Genomic DNA, 22,558 nt, shown 5'->3' with positions numbered 1-22,558 from the left:
GAATGCAAAACACATGCAAGGCAGTGCAGCGCCAAGTGGGAAGAGATGGCTGCCTCGCAGTTTATATGCAATGTTGCATGCGTGCAAACATGCAAGACACCTCCGCCCAGGAGCAGATTCATCAAACTGCACACAAGCAATCAAGGGTATTGCAGCAACTTACGTGAGAGCGTTGTTGGCCGCCTTGAGCTGTTCCTCTGCATTGGCCGCCACTTCGCGCGCTGCCTGCACCTGCTGCTCGGCAGCTTCCACCGTGGAATCCGCCACACGGACCATCTCCAGTGCCGGCCCGGACTGCCGGCGCGCTTGCACTGACTCCTTCTCAAAATCCCTGCACCCACAAGGTAACACATCCACCAAATTGCCATTCCCTTTTGAACCTTCTGAACCGCAACTGCACAGCATTGTTCTGGAGTACAGCATATGGGGTCCAGGCAGAACATGCCAAAGCATCTCTTTCCTCGAGTTTCCAGTTGCTGCTGCTCTGCATTACAGGACGAATGAAGCCCAGCCAGGCCAGGCCAGAGGCCAGAGCATGAACGCAAGGAGGACAAGCTCACTTGAGCTCCTTGAGGGCGGCACGAGCCTGCGCCTGTGCATCTTTGTAGGCCTCTGTGATCTCGGCCAGCTGCGCGCGCACCGCCTCGCGCCGCCTCACCTCCTCGGACTTGGCGTCAGGTACCCTGCACAGCGCCCACAACATAGCATTTTATACATCTGCGCCCTCATCTTACATCGAGCATGTGTTTGTTGTATACTTCACTCGTGCCCACGGTTGATTGGGATTTGCATGGATTTGGCGAGTCCATCAAGGGGCAGGATTTGTGCTGTCCTTGCCCTGCAGCCTATCTGCAGCCGCACCTTCCCTCTGGCAGGAACAACATCCTAGTAATAGTATTAGTGTCAATACTTCACTCGATCAGGAAATTCTTGCTGTGATATCTCCCACAGGAAGGGGTTAGCAGGGCAGTACGCACTGTGCAGGAGCTGCAGTGACTCTGCGGCCCCTCCTGGCGGTGCCTGAAGAAGCTTCCTCTGCGTAGCTCCTCTCCGCCTCCGTGGCCAGGCCCGGCTTGCCCCTGCCGCCGAGCAGGAACGACAGCGCAGCCGGCGCTTCCTCCGGCTCATCTCCCTCTTCCTGTGTGAAAATAGTCCCTCTAAAGTCTCTCGGTTGTTCTATGGACTGTTTTGGACAGACTTGTCTTGAGGCAGAAGCAATGCAGAGGAGCCCATCCAAAACCATTTCATCACCGGGTCACCACGTTGCATCTACCAATTAAGCCATACCGGCTCTGGGCATGTCTGTAACCGCTATGTAGGACTAAGCTGATCTCTGGGCATCTCTGCAATCCCTGTGTAGAACTCAATATAGCCAAGACCAAAAGAAGCCGGGCCGCACCTCAACATCGTCTTCGGCCTCCTCGGCCTCGCGCTGGAATACGAACAGCTGCGGCTGGCTGCCAGAGTCCGCGTCGGGCAGGAAGCGCACGACTCGCACGCGCTCGTCCAGGTACAGCACCTCGAACATGCGCTGCACAGCCTCGCCCTGGTTGGTCACCCCAGCGTTCCCTGCCACCTTGAGCGCCGCCGGCTCCAGATCAACCTGCTCCCATATAACCTCACCATCTCAGGGAGAAGTAGACGTGTCCCTTCTCTCTTGACCGTAGGACTGAAGCTCTCCTTCCCTTGGGCCTGCAATTGTTGCAAGTTCACCGGCTGGTCCTTGATCTAAAATACCCTTGCACTGTCTTGTATGTTTTGCACTCTGTCTTGGTTGAATCCAAGAAAAGCGCTGTCAGCACCATCCCTCAGGGATGAGTGTCTCGCCACCAGCTCACAGGAATCCTTTGCTAGGAGCATTCAGGATTAAACAATTGTAGGATCTTGCTACGAGTCAAGAGTAGGATGCGGGCGCTCACCACATAGCGGTTGCCGTCCAGGGCTCGCCAGCGCCCCTCCTGCACAGCTGTGCCCGGGAAGAGGCCCAGAGTCTTGAAGCCCACCTCGTTCAGGAACACGTCTGGCTTCTGCAGAGTTTGCCGCAGCTGCTGCCCAGTGAACACGGCCTGCCCAGGGCCGCTGCGCAGCACGGGCCCTCCTGGAGCGTTCGGGTTTGATGTGTAGAGCACCTGCCGCATGCAAAATATAAGGCAGTGCGCAGCAACGGAAACGTCATGCCAAATACTGTTCTGCTAGAGCATCTGGATCTGTATAAGGACTCACCTTGTAGGTGCCGGGGAAGAGGGGGCTGCGAGTCGGTGCCCGTGGCCTGAATCTCTGCAGTTGTTCCGTCTGAGAATAGCACGACATTTATGTCAATTGCAGCCTACTCCTCACATTTGCAGAGACAGCTGTGCTCAGGCATGCAACAGGACCTGTCAATGCGCATATAATCCTGGCAACGTGTATGATAGTGCACGTCAAATGGTCCACAGATCTGGGCTGATCTGCCTGCATGCCAGTGACTCTGAGCGCACCAGGTCGTCGAGCTGCTCACGAATGCTTGAGCTCGCCTTTGCTCCACCATTTGTCTTTGCTGCAATCTCCAAAAGCTCGCTGACAAGCTCATCTGCTCGAGCATCGGTTTTTGGGCCAGCCTGAGGAGTCAGAAAATCCAAAAGTCCAGCTCTGCTTACTTGCTGTCTTCTCGTTGGAAGCTTTCTTTTTTGCCTTGAGCTGACAAAAGGAGCGGGCATGCGCAAACTGCGCTGAGCAAGTGGGCTGGCCTGCATTCTGAACTTCTGCCCGTCTGTCTTGGCGAGTGCCCCAGACTGGGTCATCACAGATGTCATTTTGCACGTTAAAGAAGCAGACAAATGTTCACAAGAATCGTCCAAGAATTTGCAATCGGACAATGAGAAGATCGAGTTCATATCGCTTTACCTCGATCCATTTACGGTTTTAAAGTGACGATTGACGTAACATTTGACAGTCTTTTCTTCGCCAGTCATGGTCTCTTTGAATTTCATTATACCTCGCAAATCGGTATCAGGAACGGCAAGCTTTTGATTAGAGAGTGAGAGGCAGGTGAGGCATCTCACCCATTCCGCTCACCTTTCCTGAAGCTGCAGATGCCCATTCCGTCGAACACATCTCGTCGTCATTTCGTGTTTTGCGCTAATGTACACCAGCAGCCAATTGGAATAGATATCTTCAGTGAACCATGCGATTAAACTCCATTGTTCGACGCTTGCGTTGTTACCCGAGAGGACAACCGGAGTTAGGTTTTAACACATACGTAGTGGCGATCCCTGAATCAAACAGTGCAGCTCGGCCGCATTTGTGCAATGTGAAGGCATTATATTGTGATAGATTCATCCTTTTATCAGCGCTCCATTGTGTCGCGCTTGTAGGGAACCCGCGACTGGTTGCAAATCCTAAACTTGCAAAGCGAAAGCTGATGCATATTGCTCACCTTTTGCGTTGAATGGCAGGTGGGCATACATTATTCAAGATGCCGCCACGCACGCCGATACCCATTGTGACCGTCGATGTCAAGAAGAAGGCCGAGGATCAGACCACGACAAGCCTGCACAACAGATGGCATCCTGATATTCCACCTGTGAGTCGACACGTCACTCATGGACGCTTGTCAGACCTTCCATCCTCTTCGTATGTGATGCAGTGTACAGGCACCAGCGATTTAACAAGAATTATGGTTTCCCACACCAGGTGGGCACTGTCAAGGAAGGAGACCTGTTTCGTGTGGAGACTGTGGAATGGACTGGTGGCCAGATCAGGGACGACGACTCAGCAGAGGATGTGAAGACCGTCGATCTGACGAAGGTGCGCCCATCTTCCCTTCCTGTCATTGCTGACGCTCCGATGCGCCATGCAGAGAGTGAGGGGTTAGTGACTAAATCATGTCATGCTGTAAACTACAGGTGCACAATCTGAGCGGGCCTGTAGCCGTGACAGATGCCAGTGGCGAGCCAGCCCATCCTGGGGACCTGCTGATGGTGGAGATCTGCAATCTGGGCCCTTTGCCTGGCGATGAGTGGGGCTTCACAGGCACCTTTGACCGCGAGAACGGAGGTGGGCATGCATTCTCAAACAGAAATTCTGCGCAGATCTGCATTATGATATTGCATGGCATCGGCTGTATGCATGGCCCAGAACCCAGTTTGACTGACGAGGACACTCTTCCCCAGCAGAACTTTCCATGCACCGTGGCATTGTAAGGCAATGGCTGTATGCTTGGGCAAGAATTCACTTTGACTGTGTGGAGCAATGCGTGCGCAGGTGGCTTCCTGACAGACCACTTCCCGTCCGCGACCAAGGCCATCTGGCACTTTGACGGCATCTACTGCTCTTCCCGCCACATCCCCGGTGTCAGATTCCCCGGCATCATCCACCCCGGTGCGCCACTGCTGCCTCACATTGGATACTTTAGCCGTTTCTGCTCCTCGTATCCGAAGCCAGGAGCACCTCCTGCTCTGCATTGCGTCCCGGCTTCTTAGAGAGCACCTGCATGCATCGGGCGCCCGAATATCGAAGCACCTACAGCTCACCTCTAGCAATATTGCTGCTGCTTATGTGCCCGCTAACAAGCAGGTTTCTGGCAATTTGTGTGACATCGACTGCAATGAGGCATTTAGTGACCAAGAAGCGCACTGAAGACAGACTCAACGGTTGAAACAGTGGTGTGTGTGCGTCTTTGGGCCCTTGAATGTCAAAGCATCATCCAACAACGATGCTGAATCAGCGTTGGGTGCCCAATTGGGCCCCAATTGGGCAATTACATATCAATGTATTTTTAAAACAACAATCTTGAGCTAAACTCGTGGTGTGCATGTGCGCGCAGGGCTGATCGGGACGGCGCCGTCAAAGGAGCTGCTGGACATCTGGAACAAGCGAGAGGGTGAGCTGGTGGCCAACGGCCCCGACGCGCTCACTCTGGGCGGCGTGCTGCACACTCGGCCGCTGGCGCTGCTGCCGGAGCCCAAGGGCGCTCTGCTGGGCAAGGTCCCCAAGGGCTCCGCCGACTGGGACCGCGTCGCCTCAGAGGCCGCGCGCACAATCCCCGGGTGAGCCTCTCTGTCCTGCCCTGGTCCTGCCTGAACAGCTTTCCCATACCTAATTTGCACAGCTTTTGTGACATGCTTGACACTTTAGTGGCGCAACATAGCATTTTGTCCTGCTTTTGTCCTGGCGTTTTCATGCGAGATCTGCACAGCTTTGATGCCATGCATTATGGACTTCGTGCTGTTTCTTGTGCTCCCTGTTCTTGTCTGTGCTGTTTGGGGTGTTTCCGGCACAATAAGGCCCTCACCCTGTTCGTGATGTGGGCTGCAGGCGCGAGAACGGAGGTAACTGCGACATCAAGGTGTGCTCTTCTTGCACGGCAGATCGAACATGTGCATGTCAAACTGCCTGACACCATGAACACGGCTTGATCTCATCAAACAGCAAGCTGCAGCATGGCAGGGAGTCACATCACCCCTGCGCACTGGCTGAGCGCTGAAGTTATGCTGTGATGTCTGGCGCAGAACTTGTCGCGGGGCTGCCGCGTGTACTTCCCGGTGTTTGTGGAGGGCGCCAACCTGAGCATGGGCGACATGCACTTCTCCCAGGGCGACGGCGAAGTCTCCTTCTGCGGCGCCATAGAGATGAGCGGCTTTCTGGAGCTCAGGCCAGTTTCCCCTTCCTGAAAGTTTCTTTCTGCTGTTCTTCTTTTCGCATCTTGGAGCTGCAACACATAGACTGTCTTCTGCACCCAGTATCTTGCTGCAGCTGATCCCGTGGATCCCCTGCGGGACTACTGGCAGCACCCATATTGCAGTGCTTCAATCAGGACAACCTTGGCAGCGCTTCATTCGGGACAACTTTGCCAGCCTCTATTCAAAATAGGGCTTGCAGCATAGATTTTGCATATAGAGAAATTCTGCATTTCTCTGGTCATTAGTACTTTGGCTGAGCGAATTTGTATGGCGCAGGTGTGAGATCCTGCGCGGTGGCATGGACCAGTACTTGACCCCCATGGGCCCCACCAAGCTGCACGTGAACCCCATCTTTGAGATCGGCCCTCTGGAGCCGCGCTTCTCAGAGTGGCTGGTGTTTGAGGGCCTGTCCGTGGACGAGACGGGCAAGCAGCACTACCTGGACGCCACTGTGGCCTTCAAGCGCGCTGTGCTCAACTGCATTGACTACCTCTCCAAGTTTGGCTACACCAAGGAGCAGGTGAGGGCATGCATGCATGTAATGTCCTTCATATGCATAGGCGCTACCATGGGTTGTTTTGATTCTGGGATGCTGTCAGTGCATCCGGTGTTGTAGGTTGCTTTCTTTCAGCTTGTATGTGTTCTATAGGATCCCGGGGAACCAGTTGGGCTACTGGTAAATGTGGATTTACAGAGAGTAACGTGGGATGCAGATAGGATGCTGAGCCGCTGTCTTATTGGTCCCTTGAATTTTGCACTGTCTGCAGGTGTACCTGCTGCTGTCCTGCTGCCCCTGTGAGGGCCGGCTGTCCGGCATTGTGGATGTACCCAACGCCTGTGCCACACTGGCCATCCCCATCGCCATCTTTGACCAAGTACGCCATTGCCTTTCCACGTGCATGTCGTTCTTGATTGGTGGACCCACCTGCTTTTGTGGAAGCTAGAGCAGAAGTTCCTGAGAGCTCTTGAAGATAGCAATGTGCAGCGTCCATCATTGATCAGAGAGAGGTTGCATTCGCATGCTTATAATCTTGCGTTGCTGTGTTTCCAGGATATCAGGCCAAAGAAGGGAGGCCCGCCGGTCGGCCCCAGGCTGATCAAGCGGGGAGATGTTCCCAAGGTGCCCTACGAAGGGAGCCTGCCCATCGCTATCAACCCCTGCTGCCATGGCCACTGATGGGCTGCTAGGGTTGGGGCCTTCATAGCTATTTCATGCAGTGCTCCAGCTGCCTGTACAGGGTCACTGTGCTACAATCGACGTTCATGTTGTGCTTCTGCTGATGAGAAGGAGCACCCTTGTATGTATCTACCAATACATGACTTGGAAGACTGACGCAGCTCTAGCGCTACATGTTCATTTTGGGCTGAGGTCTGACACATGATCATGTGTCATGATATGAAAGCGACTCCAGAATTTGAATAGTAGTAAGCTCAGAATTAGAAACGTGATAGGTATCACACAAGTGAACGCAAATGGCTGTAGTAAGAAGTTCCTTTACAAAGCTGCCATAATATCCCGTCTCATGATACTGTTTCCTGATAATGGTTCAAAAAGTTCAAATGTGTTCTTATTTCTACACAAGCTTGCACTTAGCTAAAATACCTTGCAAGGACTTGCATCCTCCAAAAAGCATCAAATCCATCACTGGCTACAATCAGGATCACAAAAACTTGACATAGGACCAGATCACTACCAACATCAGCACAAGGAAAGCAGCAGTGCCCCTAGAGCTGGACAACCAACTCCACTAATGTACACGACCTACTGAACACTTACAACCTAGAGGGGCACCAGTGCAGCCATCAACAAAAGCTGCTCACAATTACACTGCCGCCTTTCTCTTCCACCACACCACCAATGCAAATCCGCTCTGCAACAATCGCACGGGAAAGCAGTCAGCTCTCTCGGTAGGCATATGTGATGTTGCCACACATGTTAATATGCAGCCTTAAATGCGATGCTAAGAGCTTGCACTGACTTTGATCAGGTACAGAGAGCGCGCTTTTGGTCCTTACAAGTGTCATGAATATTGTGGAGATGCCACAAGGCAGCGACACAAGGGGATCGTTGAAGAATCTGGACGCCAGCAAAAGGCCCAGGAGGCTTGACTGCACAGGCAACACACAGCTGTCATCACCTCTGCAGACATTCAGCCATAAATTGAAATCTTGCTGATGTTTCATGTGAGGGTGTGCTATTCACCTGCATTCCTGTCTCCAAGGAGATGCAGCGGGCCAAAGGAATGGACTCCTTTGCAATTGTAGACCGTGCCAACCGAAATCCAAAGTAGTAGGCGGCAACATGCAGCACTACCACCTGTCACACAAACACAAACTCAACCTCAAACATGATGTTTTGAGCTGTTTTGCAGCACATGGCCATTGTACCTGGAAACAGGTATTGTCTTGGAAAAAAATAGTGGATCTCACCGGGAGAAGCACAGTGAGCCCTGTGGAACTGCGCGCGGTTGCGCTGTTGGATGCAAGAGAAGCTCCAACACAGGCGCAGGTGTCCAGCAGGGACAAGAATGTGAGGAAGGGCTTTGCAGAAAGTACAAAGCTCGGGAAATATTGACTGCATGTCAGACCTGCACCACTTGACACTCAGGTTGTGAGCCTCTGCAATCACATATTGTATCAAGAAATGGTGACATGAGGTGGTCAGAAATATTCACTGCAAGCTATTGGAGGCAGATCCCACCTGCTAAGACGGGCACCAGGACAATCTGTGTGATGGACAGTGCCATGCCCTGAGGGTCGACAGGAATACGGGCCCCCAGCAGCAGCAGTGCAAGTGCAGGAGTCATGAGAACCCCCGCCGCAGTTGACAGCGCAGTCAGAACAATGCTGAGCGGAGCTTGCTCTGGATGCACCAAGAATGTTGCATAGTTTGACAGCTGTGCTCCAGAGACACAAGACACCTGCACAGCACAATTTCATCAGCCATCGCCACAGAGTCACAGCGCTCCGTCTACAACAGTCAATCTGTTCATGCAAGCAAGACCAATAATCCATGAGAGCAATAGATAGTGGGTGCCAGGCCGCACCAGGATTAAGCCTGTGCCGACTGCATTGGGGAGACCAAGCATTGGTACCAGTGTGAGCGCAAGAATGAGCCCCAGCAATGGTTTGACCAGCCACTGCCCCACAGCTCCAACCGCAATGTACTGGAATAGAAAATTGCAGAGCTATGAGTTTCCTAGACAGCTGAATTTTATCAGTGCAACACTCCAAAAACTGCCAGTGTGAGTTGCAATGACAGGATGTGCTCACCTGAGGCTTCTTGAAGACTTCTTTAAAAGCCTCCACTTTGAGGTTCACACCCACCGCGAACATCAAGAAGCCCAGGCCAGGGGCATACATGGGCGGGGTGAACCAGGCAAATGACGCTGGCACAAACCTGCACGCCACAATAAGATCTCTCAATTCAACAGAGTTGTAACACGACTTCTTCAGTGAGGAGACAATTTGGTCACAAGGTCAACAAGAGCCTTCAGCACTTTTCCAAGAGGGTTGTGTCTCACAGTGCCAATGCCGCAGCAACCACCACAGCATATGGAAGAGCATCGCTGCTCCTGGACATCAGCTGAAGTATTGTGTCTTTCCTGGTCTCCTGCACCAGCAATTCCAGTCAAGACCTTTACCCAGTTCATAGCTGACATGGTGCTCAAGGACACAAATGAGGCTCACCATTGACGTCAGGAATCTTTTGGAGCTGCTAGCATCCGGAGAACTGCTGCTGCAGGAGACAGAAAGCTTGTCTCTTCCTGCTTTCCCGAGCTGTTGGCATCTTCTAGCCTTCGGATTCCAAAGTCGTGCATGCGTTGTTCCTGCACTCCTTCCGAGAGCACTTCTCTGACAAACTAAACTGCCGCGCAACGGAAAAATCTGATGACACTTCTCCCTGGAAAACAATTGCCTCTGGCCCATGGTACGAGTCCCCTCCCCAGAGAAGTGCAGATTCATGATACTTTCAGAATCGATCTTCTCAACTTGAAATTGACCCTTTGGCAACGCTTGAAATGCGTAGGCATCGCTGCTGAGTATCAAAATTCTGAAAGAAAATCATGCGCATGTGCAATGAAACGTGTGGTTTGCTGTCGTCTACATCGACCTTAGTTCCACTTGCACGATGTCCTCAATTGCATCGTCAAGCTATCGCCCCCTAACAACTATCAACATTTTTGTCTGCAACGGATTTCAAAGCCACCTGTCCTGCTCTTGTCCTGCTGAGCATGGCTCGCTGCCTGATTTGGCAACTCTCTCGAGCTCTTGCGCATTCGGCTTTCCGATCGGTGCGCAAATTTCACAAGCACAGCCATCATGAGCGAGGGTCCGGAGCCATCAGGGAGCTTAGGTGAGTCATAAATTGTGTGGATAAGCAACAGCACTGACCATCAGGCCGTTCTCCACTGAAAAATGTATGCTCCTTGTATGCAGGCCCCCAACCATCGCTGCCACCTCTCCCTTCGAGCATGCAGAGAAGTGGGGGTTCAGATGCAGGGCCCTCAGCAGTCAATAATGAAGCACCAGCTCCTTCCAACGTCACTGGAGGCAGTCCCAACAACTCTGGCTTTCAATCAGCAAGGAGTTTTGGCGGGACTGTGGCCAGTGCTTCTCTGAATGCTGCTCGGGGTCTGGCAGGAGCACGTGCAGGCCAAAATCGCCGATTCAGTTTGTCATTCTCTCAGGGAGTGAGTTCAACGTTCACCCTGCGTATGTCCTGGAGCAAAGAGCAAACATCCAGTTATGTAGTTTTGTTCCGATGGCAGACTTAGCTCGCTTTTAGGCTCGCTAATCTATCTTCTGCTGCTGCCAAAACAGCTGATTCCCATCACTTCATGCTGCAGGCGCCCTTCTCAGGAATTTCAGGTGTCAGCGAGGACTATGAGAATGAGAACTTCATCTGGGGCACCACCATCCGAGCACACCAGATCACCAGGGAGCTGGAGCAGTTCTTCCTCAACTTCACGGAGGAGGGGGCAGATGAGGCAAAGTACATCACGCTGCTCAGGGAGGTAATGCTCATCCTATGCCATCCCTATCTACTCCAGTATGCCTCCTTGCTGATTCGCCTTGCAGCCCACAGCCACTCCTGCAGTGACCAACTCTTTCCATTGCTGTGCAGATGCATGCCAGCGGGGAGGGGATGCTGAATGTGGACTGTCATGACCTGCACGCCTACAACTCCGAGATATACAGCAAGCTGATTAAGTACCCCTCAGAAGTCATCACCCTCATGGACGGCGCAGTCAAGCTGGTGTACGCTGACATCGCGCAGACCCAGGCTGAGAACGCAGAAGTGCAGGTGCGCATTTCCTCAAATTTGTCACAATCTGCATGCATGTGATTGTGTGGGGCTGTCACCAAGAGCATGTTGGAATTGCTGTTGGTTTGCTGCGCAGGCAAATGTGTTCAACTTGATGGAGCGGAAGGTGATCAGGGATCTGGACCCTGATGACATCGACCGACTGGTGTCAGTCAGCGGAATGGTCACCCGCTGCAGCAACATCATCCCTGAAGTCAGGTCAGCCTCCGCTCCTCCCCACCCAGCAGGCAAATCTTTGCAGGTCCCGATAGCCTGTTGTGGATTTGTTTCCAGCAGCAGGATGCGTATTTTCTACTGGCGCTGACAGTGGGTGCATGGGTGCAGCCACGCCTGTTTCAAGTGCGACAACTGCCAGCACGAGGAGCTGGTGCAGAACATCCTGGGGCACATCGAGGAGCCCAAGATCTGCCCATCCTGCCAGAAGAAATGGATGATGAAGATGGTGCACAACCGCAGCATCTACCTCAACAAACAGATCGTCAAGATGCAGGTGCATGCCTGGTCCTGTTGCGCTTGTGTTTGCTTCCAATTGACCCTCAATTCTCTGGCTTGCCTCGCCTCTGTTTGGTAGGTGTACCCAGCAACTTCTGGAGGCTCCACACCTTCCACTCGGCATGGACGCAGAGTTGTCATTGAATTTTTCCCCCATGTGCAGGAAAACCCCAACGCGATCCCCGAGGGAGAGACGCCGCACAATGTGACGCTGATGTGCTACGACCCCATGACTGACATGACTAAGCCGGGCGACCGCATCACCGTCACAGGCACGCTCCTTTGCACCTCGCCTGCATGCCCGGCTGACAGCTACCAGCAGCTCCCACTCCAGCTTTCTTGCACATCCGCACTTGTCTGCACTTGCTTTGAGCAGGGCATCATGTCTTAAAAGGTCTCTTTCTAACAGGCATGCTCCTTTGAAACTTTGCCTGCATGCCTTCAGACAGCTTCCAGAGGCTTTGACCCCAAGTTTCGTGCAGGTCCCTAATTGCTTGCAGTTGCTCTTAGCAGGATGTAAAATGTGACAGGCATCTTTGACACACGCATGTAGAAAGAGAGCCCAGGATGTCATTATGTCACATTTCTATATACAGGCATCTACAAGGCGCACCCGCTGCGCGTCAACCCGCGCCTGCGCATGCTCAAGACGGTCTACAAGGCCAACATCGACATCGTGCACATTCAGCGCGAGGAGACGTCCACCCTATTCTCCGTCTCCGAGCGCGGGCCCATGAACTCTGACGACGGCGTCCCCGGCGCCGCCCAAGACACCCAGAACGACGGCCTCTTCCAGGTCTGCATCATCCCCTCTCTTTTCAGCATTCCCATGATCCTCGAAGCTGCAGCGCTTTATATGAGTCCTGCCATCAGCATGACCAGCGCACTCAGCGGGACAGTCAGCCAACAGCCAAAGCAGGGTTGCATTGAGATGAGAGTCACCTGCGAGCGATGAAACATTACCCTGATGGCGGACATCAAGCAGGCATTGCTAGCCTGACCTGCAGCGCTTAGGGCGATTGCACTGCTTGTGTCGGTTTCATTGGACCCTGGCATCCAGATGGGCCCTCTATCTGTAGCATGTCATCAGGACAGGGATGCAAACCCATCACCTGCACCCCCACAGGCTTGTGTTGTGATGCGCACTGGAAGTGGTGCTGATGGGGTGCGGCTGTGGTGTATAGGCGGGGAACGAGAGCAGGGAGGAGATTGAGGCAAAGGAGGCTGAGATGCGCGCGTTGGGCGCCGAGCCGGACATCTACGACAAGCTGATGAAGTCGGTGGCGCCCTCCATCTGGCAGATGGACGACGTCAAGAAGGGCATCCTCTGCCAGCTCTTCGGCGGCTCCTCCAAGGCACGGCCCCCTCACCCTCAAACCCCTACACCCCTCCATCACTTGTTGTAAAATCTCTTGCCTTCAGCAACCGAATGACCTCTACTTGGGGTTGCCTACCACAGCATATGCGCTAAAGGCAAGCCTGGCGCGGGCAAAGGGGCACCACAGTCATTGGAGTACTGAGTGAGAGCACTCTTTGCATGCTCCATTACTGTACAGCTCCGGTGCCAGCATGGCGACATGGGGAGGCTTCTGTTGCAAGAGTTTGCAGCCCAAGCAGCTCTGCCTCACGCTCCATGCCACTTTTGAAATAGACTTAGCACTCGGCAAGCCTGCAGACTGGTTCAGCAAGTCAGCAGGGGGAAATTTTCAGGGCTACGGCAGCCAAACCTTGCCAAAAAAGCCGCAAAATCAGAACCTGAGTGCAGTAGCGCGGTGTGAGCAGGAGTTCAGCGGGGGCCGGGTGCGCGGGGAGATCAACGTGCTGCTGGTGGGAGACCCTGGAGTCTCCAAGTCGCAGCTGCTGAGCTACGTGCACAAGCTGGCGCCGCGCGGCATCTACACCAGCGGGCGCGGCAGCTCAGCAGTTGGCCTGACGGCGTACGTGTCCAGGGACCAGGAGACCAAGGAGATGGTGCTGGAGAGCGGCGCGCTCGTGCTCTCCGACCGCGGCATCTGCTGCATCGACGAGTTTGACAAGATGTCCGACGCCGCCCGCTCCATGGTGCAGCCCTCGTCTGCAACCCACCTGCCCCTTTCTCGTTGCCTATCAAGCAGCCTGTGTCCCCCTTTGATGCGCCATGCATGTGTGTCGGGCTGGCTGTAGGTGAGGCTGAATGATTGGTGATGGACTTCAGCTGCGTGGAATCAGCTGAGAAGAAAATACTCAAAGCAGATTGCTATGCTGGGTTGCGCGCAGCTGCACGAGGTGATGGAGCAGCAGACTGTGTCGGTGGCCAAGGCGGGCATCATAGCGACGCTGAACGCGCGCACGAGCGTCCTGGCCTCGGCCAACCCGGTGGGCAGCCGCTACAACCCGCGCATGTCCATCGTGGACAACCTGCACCTGCCTCCCTCGCTCATCTCCCGGTTCGACCTCATCTACCTCGTCCTAGACAAGGCCGAGGAGGCCAACGACCGCCGCCTCGCCCGCCACCTCCTCTCGCTCCATTACCCAGACGCCGACGCCGCCGTCCAGGCGCGTTCCCTCCCACCCTTCCACCACAATGGCACATCTCACATCTCTCTCCTGCCCTACTACGTCTTTTACGCTTCCACCACAAACGGCGCTCGTGCCGGCACCTGTCCAGGCACGCCGTTGGCTTGCTCGCTGTTCCCTCCCACCCTGTCAACAAGGAACGGCGCTCAGGCGAGTGGAATCCTGCTACTAGGTCGAAGTCATTGCTATGCCAATGAGTCAGGCCAGCTATGACAATTTCCTGTGTAATATCTCCCTGCAAGCCTCAACTGAAGCTTTCAAACCCTGATTTTCATTCTGTGGCTTGAGGATAGGTGCTGAGCAGCTGTCAGGATGTCCTGGATCACAGCGCTTGCCGATCACTCAGGTGCTGGCGGTGCATGGTTGATCAATAGCAGAATGGAGGGTTGGTGGCTGATTGTGGGGTGCTGCTGTGTGCAGGCGCCGATCCCCATTGACCAGCTGCGGGACTTCATCGCGTACGCGCGCAACAACTGCCACCCGGAGCTGTCGCCCGAGGCCGCCACCGACATCATTGACGGCTACATGAACATGCGCCGCATGGGCTCCTCCCGCAAGGTGCGCCTCGCTGCTCCTCCTTTGCAGATTTCACTCTTCTGCGCAGCACTCCGGCACCACAGAGTCATCTCAGAAATGCTGAGCAATTGTCATTCCCGCAACCGGGCATGGGGATGATGGGTGTCTCTGTCGGCGGCAGACGATCACGGCGACGCCTCGGCAGCTGGAGAGTCTGATCCGCATCAGCGAGGCGCTGGCGCGCATGCGGCTGTCCGCCACCGTCGAGCGCCAAGACGCCGCCGAAGCCCTGCGCCTCATGCAGGTCCGAATCTTTCCCTCCCGCTGACTGGAAGAGCTCTATCCCCTGTACTCAGTTCATGACATGATCTCCACTCGACAGTGATTTTGAATAGGTGCTTGCATCGGTAGGATGAGTATTCACAGCAGTCAGCAAAGGATCTGCTGGTTGCTTTGTGGGTCCACTGTGGTGACATGTGGTGGATGTGACAGTGTTTGCTGGGCGCGCAGGTGGCAATCCAGCAGGCGGCAACGGATCCGGTGACGGGCGCAATCGACATGGACCTGATCCAGACTGGCGTGTCAGCCTCCGAGCGCATCGCGCGCGGGCAGCTGGCCCAGGAGATCAAGAAGCTGCTCATAAGTGCGTCACCTTCCCGGCAGCTGCACCCTCTCAGCTTCCAAAATGTTGCACCAGGAACTCATGCCAAATACATGATGCCATGCAGCTGCTTACTATTCTTGTTGGAAGTTCTTCTGTGAAGGAAAGCTTTGCTGTGAGCAGGCAAGCCAGCAGGCATGAGCTTTGAGGAGATGACAGCCGCCATCGCAAACCAAGCCAGCGTGCCTGTGGACCAGACAGCCGTTCGGCGAGCAGTTGACACCATCCTGGAAGAGGTCTCTGTTGTTGGGAACCACTTGAAGCACAAGAACGCCATTGCCTAGGTTGCGCTGTGCTCTGTAGCATTTGACGTCATTTTCGGTGGCTGGCGCGTTCAACATATGTCATGTGCAGCAAACTGTGGTTCACAAAATTCTGATCAGTCCACTTGGTGATATCAGGTGCTCAAAATTACCAGCATTTCTTATCGGCCAAAATTGTTTTGACTCTTCTGCAAATGCTTTGTATCGAAATGGCAAGAAACGTGTTAATCTCAGGCCAAACGTCAGAAAAGCGCTGATAATATTGATCTTGTTCCAGTTATGACAACCCAGGCCCATAACACAAGGACACTGTCTGTGAGGATGCACCCTGAGATAGCTAGCCTTAGGGACAATGCTATATACTAGGAAATTGCGTTGTAAATGTTGAGGAACCCTACAGACTCTTGCACAGCCCTAGCTAAAGCAAGTACATTCAGACAAAGTCATTCATGCGTTCAGTTTCCACAAAACCTCACTCACATGCGCACAAATTGCCGGGTGTCACCAGCAGTCTTCTTGCCGTATGGGTTATCGGCAGAGAAGGCATGCCCAGACTTTCGTCGGTAGTCTGCACCTCCCTTAGCTCCCTCCAATGCTGTCCTGTGAGCCTTCCTCACATTGGCAGCCTTGCTCTCCAGGTTCAAGCTGACCTGGCACACACACAGACACGAACAAGTCACAGCTGACTGAGCAAGTGAGGACAACTTGATTTGCACACGCTAGAAAATAACTGTGGGTTGGGGAGTCAGACAGTACGAATACATGTAGATAGAATCGTCAGTGTTTCATCAGATTTTGCCCTATCTTTGTTGCATCATCCTCCCCAACCAGCAAAACATTTTACTCAAATGCCTATTCCTGCACATCAAGCTACAAGTCATGAGTACAGCCGCACCAGGCATTTATTGCTCGATGACAGGCAGCTCCCAAGATTATATTACCACCAATTAGCAGAGTGGCTGTGGCATGGGGGTGTCAGACAGTATGAATACATGTAGATAGAATCGTCAGCTATTCATCAGATTTTGCCCTATCTTTGTTGCATCATGCACCCCCAGCAGTCAAAATACTGATAGCCTCATCTTTCCAAATATTCTAGCAAGTCAAGCTATGTCGCATAAGAACAGCGCAGGGCATTGATTGCTCGAAGACAAGCAGCTCCCAGGCAAATGTCCCAAAATAAGCACAGGGAGGAGACTCCTCCATTGGGCAGCTCACCCGTGGCGGCTGCGCGAAGCCAAAGGACTTGGCCACAGAGAGGAGGTCGAGCGTGTGGACGTTGAAGGTGGACTTGAGCTGGTGAGAGTTGTAGGCGAGCAGGTAGGAGCGGTAGGCGTCGCGCGCACTCGTGTGCAGGTAGAAATTCTTCTCCACCAGCTTCTCCAGCTGGCTCTGCACGTTGGCCAGCTTGCTCTGTGGGAACTCGTACTCGTTCAAGGGCACCTTGGCCTCCTGTGCATGCCACACACATGTCTCAGAGTCACTGCCATGCATCGCATGTCTGGCACTTGCAACACACAAGCACACTCCCCACACATTTGATCGACACCCAATGGGCAGACGCTATCGTATATCATGGCGGCTACGCGGTCATTGACCCGTGTTACCAACACAAAATCACAAGTCGGATGGCGTGAGTAGCGGCTGTCTGAGCAGGTGTGGCATTTGGCAACGTGTATGATTGTTACCTTGAGGTATTTGAGGAAGCCGATCTCCTGGGGCAGCAGCATGAGCAGCGCGCGGCCGCGGCCGGACCGGCCACGCGCGGTGCGCCCCACCCGGTGGATGTACTCCTTGGGATCGTCGGGTGGATCGTACTGGATGATCCAGTCCACTGCAGGAATGTCCAGCCCCCTCGCCGCCACGTCTGTGCACAGCAGAATGCCCTTCTCTGCCTGCACACCAGCCACAGAAGACTTCTCAGCCTAGCCACTCTATCCTTTTGAGCAGCGCAAATGGGTGTTTGCAGGCTTGAAGTCTGAAAAAGTGAGGGCGAGCGTGCCTTGCAGAACTCAAGGAAGGTGGTGGTGCGGCGTTGCTGCTTCTGCTTGCCATGGATGTCCTTGACTGGGACGTCAATGTAGTTGAGCAGCTCGCCATGGTACTTGACTGAGTTGCACGACGAGAAGAACACCATGACCTGCAGTGTCACAGCCCCAACACATCAACCTCTGCACATTTGCGGGACATGTTCAGATCGGTTTGAGTTAACATATGGCCTGATTTGGACAGGATAGAGAATTTTGCCTCAGTGGAAAATGATTTTCAAGGTGCTGATCTTGTCGGGGCGCAGGGAGCTGCACCTTCTTGTCCTTGTTCTTTTTGAGGAAGGTGAAGAGCAGGAGCAGGCGCTGCTCGGAAGGGACGATGCAGTAGCCCTGCTCAAGTCCCTCGCGCGTGGCCGCCTCTTGCTTGTCATCCACCCCCACGTACAGCGGCTGCCGCTTGAAGGACAGCCGCGCCAAATCCTCCACCTGTTGCCCAGCGGACCAATCAGCTGCCAGTACTTCTCCAGACAAGCATGAAGCATATAGATTGCGTGTTGAAGAGGGTCCAACAAGACAAAGTAGGCATCCAGGAGACGGCATGCACCACACAGAAGCTTCCATTCATACTGCTCATGAGCACCCTTAATCACCATCCAATTCTCTCTAGTGCCCTCTGATACTGCAAATACAATATATACTGTCCCAGCTGCCAGGTCCTTGCGCAGGTGCAGCTGCATTGGAACAAGCTATCCAGTCCCATCATGGGGCTTGGTGCTCCTTTGGTTAAGGAAGCAGAGAGTTTGATCTATCTCATATATGTTGGTAAAATTCTCCAGCTTCAAGGTGCAGTGCGCATATTGCAGGTCAGGACACGCACCTTGGTGGTCTGGGTGGCGGAGAAGAGCATGGTCTGACGGTCCTTGGGCAGGATGCGCACAATCTGGCGCATTTCCTCCTCAAACCCAATCTCCAGGATGCGGTCGGCCTCGTCGATGACCAGGCACGCCAGGTTGCTGTAGACAAACCCCTTGGTGTTCTGCAGGTGGTCCAGCAGCCGCCCCGGAGTTGCCACGATCAGGTTCACCCCCTTCACCAGCTTCTCTGCCTCCGTCCTCCTGTTGGCGCCTCCCATGATCAGCCCTGCGCACAAGCCAGGACAATTTCAATGCCTCTATCACTGGCGCATGCCACACCTCTCTATTTTCTGCTATGATCGAGGCTTGGTGTCAGTCACTCAAAGCCCAGGCACTGTGCCCGCCTGAGACATTACACCAGCATTCACAATGCCTGCCATTGTGTGATCCCAGCTTCACATTTCTCAGAATCTGTTGTGTAAGGGACGTGGGGTCAATAAAATGGCCAGTGATTCCGGGCGGCGCACCGTGCGTCTGGGAGTGGTGTTGGAGGAGGTCTCGGGCAACGCTGTAGATCTGCATGGCCAGCTCGCGCGTGGGGGATATGATGAGCGCGCCTGTGCCGTTGCGCGGCATGAACTTGGCCTTGTGTAGCAGCTCCAAGCAGGGCACCAGGAACGCCAGCGTCTTGCCAGACCCTGCCATCATCACATCATCAGTATATATACCGCAAAAAAAGGAACCGCCAAATTTTCCTAGGCCGGCATGAAGTGTGTTCATTGCCTGCATGCATCCACCCATGCTTCGCTTGTGAGTGTACAGGAGCTTCAGCGGCCCGTCCACAACAAGCTTCTTCACATCCCTTGACAATCAGAAAGTCGGAAAGTCGGCTTTTATCTGTGCACATCCTCTCAAAAAGGCTGTACAGCTTACACGGTGAGCAAGGGATGCGATCAGCATGCAGATGAAGGTCAATCCACACCTGTCTTAGCTGCCCCCAGGACGTCCCTGCCGGTGAGGAGGTGCGGGATGGTGCGTGCCTGCACCTCTGTCATGTGCGTGAAGCCCATTTCAGCAATGGCCCGCTGCGTCTGCTCTGTCAGGTCGAGGGAGGAGAACTCTGAGGCACTCATGATGCCGCTGACCCGAGCTGTCACTCTTTCCACCTCGACACCTCGCTTTGCCTGAAAGTCATCAGATCACCAATTACACAGAGGCCATAAAACATGCTGCAGTGCGGTAAGGACATTCGGTTCAATTCAACGTGGGCACATGCCTTCTTAGAGGATGGTGCAGCAGGTGTGCCATCCTCAGTCCGGCCGCTTGTGGTTGCCTCCTCAGTGTGCTGCCTTGCATTGACTGGTGCTTCTTCAGGTCCTTCATTCTGCTCTGCCTCAGCTGTGATGGTACCAGGCACCTGAGGAAGGCCACATACTCTTGTTGTTGGCAGAATGAATCTTGAAATCAAACGTTTCCGTCTCCAGGAGCATGTCATACTGAGACTAGCACAAATGCCACGAACTGTCAGGCTATTTTGCACAGTCTGCGAAGTGTAGGTGCCCGCACCACGTCTGTCTTCTTCCGCTTCTTCCCCCTTATCTTCTTCGCTTTCACTTCCGAAGTACCTGCGCATATAGGCACATTGTAAGAGGAAGCCAAGCTCCAAAGACAGATACTAGACTTGTAACCACTGTGAAGAACGCTCACCAGCATTATCGACTTTCGCTGTTTCCTTGTGTGCAATTAGCTGTGACTCCTTGGTTACTTTTTGCTTGTTTTTCACCTTCATACCACCATCTTCGGTGATGGCCATGTTTTATGAGGTGAACACTAGACAGAAAGATCTTTGTAAAGCGTCCTTGATAGTCTTGCACAAGGACTAGCTCTATACAAGTGATATTCCGAGAATTTCTCCGATCTTGAGGATTTGGATTTTTATGTTTGCTCCAAACGACGGTTTCTTTCTCCATCACGCTTGAGCCGTCGGGCCTACAGGAACTCCGTCGTACGACCTGTTTCGGAACCAAATGCACATTTGCTCATAGAGGTGTTTGGTCGTCATCTAATAAAGAATGAGTGTGGATAAAGGTTATCTTAGATATCCCTTGGATACTAGCCAACAGGTTGAAATGATGGGACGTACTTTTGGGAGATCTGTATGATGCATCTCAATGGGGCCACTGCAGATTCATGGCGTTGGCGATCGATCAGAACACACTAACGAATTGCAACGCAGTAAAATAGGCACAGTATCTATCTGGTGGGACACAGCTCCGAGGATCGACGGCCAAGATGGGAAGCAATATAGAGGAGAGCATTCTTGCACTATGCAGGCAGCATCCAGAGGTAACGCTGTGCTGATTGTCTCGTGAAGTTGTTCGATGATCGCCTGTCATGGCTTTGGTGTCCGTGAGAAACTTGCTGACACCATCATACTCTCCTGCAGGGCCTCCCAGAAGCTGTCCTGGAGCAGTACATTCCAGCTACTCAGAGGACTACAGCAATGAACAACCTGCTTGCCAAGCACCGCCTCAGAATCCTGCAGCATCCCAGGGACAATTCACTGGTCTACCAGGAAGTGATACAGGAGGAGGCAGCCAAGTACGACCCCACTTCACACCCTCCTCTTTGGCATGCACAATGATGAAGCATGTCTTATGCGCCCGTGTGGAAATCTTGCCATATTTCATGGTGCAGATTGAAGGGCTTATCAGCCGAGGACCTACTGGTGTATCAGCACATTGCGCAAGCAGGAGATACAGGTAACTTGATCTGTAGAAACTTGCCGAGACGCCAGTTTGGTTTCTGCATGCCCGCTTCAGTGCTTACAAAGCAAAGCTCCAGTGTCCTTGCAGCTACAGTAGCCTAGCGTCTGATGCACAAGATCACAATGCTGTCTCCGTGCAGGCATCTGGACAAAGGACCTGAAGAACAGGACGAATCTGCAGCAGCCGCAGATCACAAAGATCCTGAAGAACCTGGATCAGCGCAGCCTGGTGAAGAGCGTGAAGAGTGTCATCAATCCCAGCCGGAAGGTCTACATACTCTTTGAGCTGGAGCCTGCACGCGAGCTCACTGGTGGAGCCTGGTGAGACGCTCCAGGAACCTTGTTTTTACTTTCCTAGCATTAGTGTTTTGCGCGTTTTGCGCCAGTACCACGTGCCACTTTTTGCAGGGTGGCTTGGTAGCTCACAAATATCTTACGCGCAGGTACACGGGCCAGGACTTTGATGCTGAGTTCATTCAGGTGCTGCAGCAGGCCTGCCATAAGTATATCGAGAATGAGGGTGTTGCCACGCTGGAGGAAGTCGCAGACTTCGTTCGCACAAAGGTGTGCCCTGCTCTATGCAACTTCTTGTTTGCTTGACGAGTATGCTTTGTCATCTTTAGGATCCCTTGTCAGTTTTGCAAATGATATTAGCATTGTGCGGGGCTTGACAGGGATTCTCCAGAGTGGAGTTGAGGGACGCGGATGTGCTGTGCATTCTGCGCACACTGGAGTTTGACGGGCTGGTTGAGAGCTCCTTGTCAGATGATGGGGAGGTGTACCGGCCGGCCAGACATGTTGTGCCAAAGACTTCACCCTTCACATCAATGCCATGTGGCGTCTGCCCTGTACGTCCGGTCTTCACACTGCAAATTCCTTGCCTTTCGTTGTCCAGACTGCACTTGCTTATTGTCTTTCATTTGGTTCCTGATGATGGCTCCTTGTGTTGGTCTGTAGGTTATCAATGAATGCTCGGATGGCGGGGTAATATCTCCTTCCACGTGCACGTACTACCAAACATGGCTGGACTTCTAGCTTAGACGGATCTGGGGGCCAGCCCTTTCCATGGACACGAGGATGCAGCCTCTCTGAGATCATGAAGCCAGCATTTCCACAGCTTATTCTGCAGAGATTTTCGGTGCATGTCAACTTCAGCCTGAATAGGTCTTTAGAACTCTGTCACAGATTGTTTCCAAATAAATTTGAGCTTAAGAGTGACGTATAACTGCAAGCATTGCGCAAGGTCAGGGGAGACAGCATTTATGTGACATATGTGACTTGTTGAAATATTTATGAAGGAACGTCCAGACTACTTTATGACCATCACATATGCCGCCTAGCTCCCTTATCCGAAGGAAGCAGGTTGCAATTCTTTGCCTTGCAACAATGATGATATTACATTATAACATGACCTTATACGTGGGTCACCAGCATGTTTCTACAGTGCATCTTATCCCTCCAATCGAGAGGTT

General features: G+C 53.3%; 5 protein-coding genes across 5 annotated transcripts; 3 read left to right on the top strand and 2 right to left on the bottom strand.

Moving 5' to 3' along the window:
* Nucleotides 1-2,970: 2,970 nt before the first annotated feature.
* On the top strand, nt 2,971-7,188 carry COCSUDRAFT_22920 (formamidase). The gene is made up of 11 exons (XM_005649102.1): nt 2,971-3,027; nt 3,435-3,562; nt 3,673-3,786; nt 3,885-4,035; nt 4,243-4,359; nt 4,805-5,027; nt 5,296-5,326; nt 5,490-5,632; nt 5,937-6,180; nt 6,428-6,535; nt 6,712-7,188. The coding sequence occupies exons 2-11, from the start codon at nt 3,455-3,457 to the stop codon at nt 6,835-6,837; spliced, it is 1,365 nt and encodes a 454-aa protein (XP_005649159.1). The 5' UTR covers nt 2,971-3,027; nt 3,435-3,454; the 3' UTR covers nt 6,838-7,188.
* Nucleotides 7,189-7,483: 295 nt separating this feature from the next.
* On the bottom strand, nt 7,484-9,243 carry COCSUDRAFT_35996 (SBF-domain-containing protein; the record flags this gene model as incomplete). The annotated part of the gene is made up of 8 exons (XM_005649101.1): nt 7,484-7,531; nt 7,677-7,769; nt 7,864-7,977; nt 8,091-8,201; nt 8,378-8,581; nt 8,708-8,827; nt 8,934-9,060; nt 9,185-9,243. The coding sequence occupies 8 exons, from the start codon at nt 9,241-9,243 to the stop codon at nt 7,484-7,486; spliced, it is 876 nt and encodes a 291-aa protein (XP_005649158.1).
* A 652-nt stretch (nt 9,244-9,895) lies between these two features.
* COCSUDRAFT_46876 (MCM-domain-containing protein) lies at nt 9,896-15,872 on the top strand (the record flags this gene model as incomplete). Its single annotated transcript, XM_005649100.1, has 14 exons — nt 9,896-9,955; nt 10,511-10,678; nt 10,789-10,968; nt 11,066-11,187; nt 11,314-11,479; nt 11,645-11,753; nt 12,078-12,277; nt 12,666-12,836; nt 13,264-13,542; nt 13,738-14,079; nt 14,458-14,595; nt 14,735-14,857; nt 15,064-15,196; nt 15,338-15,872. 14 exons carry the CDS (start codon nt 9,896-9,898, stop codon nt 15,496-15,498), a joined length of 2,352 nt encoding a protein of 783 aa, XP_005649157.1. The 3' UTR covers nt 15,499-15,872.
* An 81-nt stretch (nt 15,873-15,953) lies between these two features.
* Nucleotides 15,954-19,452, bottom strand: COCSUDRAFT_53012 (DEAD-domain-containing protein; the record flags this gene model as incomplete). Its single annotated transcript, XM_005649099.1, has 8 exons — nt 15,954-16,127; nt 16,696-16,929; nt 17,166-17,372; nt 17,480-17,617; nt 17,781-17,951; nt 18,343-18,605; nt 18,847-19,017; nt 19,302-19,452. The coding sequence occupies 8 exons, from the start codon at nt 19,450-19,452 to the stop codon at nt 15,954-15,956; spliced, it is 1,509 nt and encodes a 502-aa protein (XP_005649156.1).
* A 1,159-nt stretch (nt 19,453-20,611) lies between these two features.
* COCSUDRAFT_35994 (RNA polymerase Rpc34) lies at nt 20,612-22,121 on the top strand (the record flags this gene model as incomplete). Its single annotated transcript, XM_005649098.1, has 7 exons — nt 20,612-20,665; nt 20,766-20,920; nt 21,017-21,081; nt 21,227-21,407; nt 21,530-21,650; nt 21,761-21,934; nt 22,044-22,121. 7 exons carry the CDS (start codon nt 20,612-20,614, stop codon nt 22,119-22,121), a joined length of 828 nt encoding a protein of 275 aa, XP_005649155.1.
* Nucleotides 22,122-22,558: the final 437 nt, after the last annotated feature.

The sequence above is a fragment of the Coccomyxa subellipsoidea genome (genome assembly GCF_000258705.1).
Source record: "Coccomyxa subellipsoidea C-169, whole genome shotgun sequence".
Lineage (NCBI taxonomy): Eukaryota > Viridiplantae > Chlorophyta > Trebouxiophyceae > Coccomyxaceae > Coccomyxa > Coccomyxa subellipsoidea.
The sequence above is the reverse complement of the archived record's forward strand: the minus strand, read 5'-3'. Positions and strand labels throughout refer to the sequence as shown.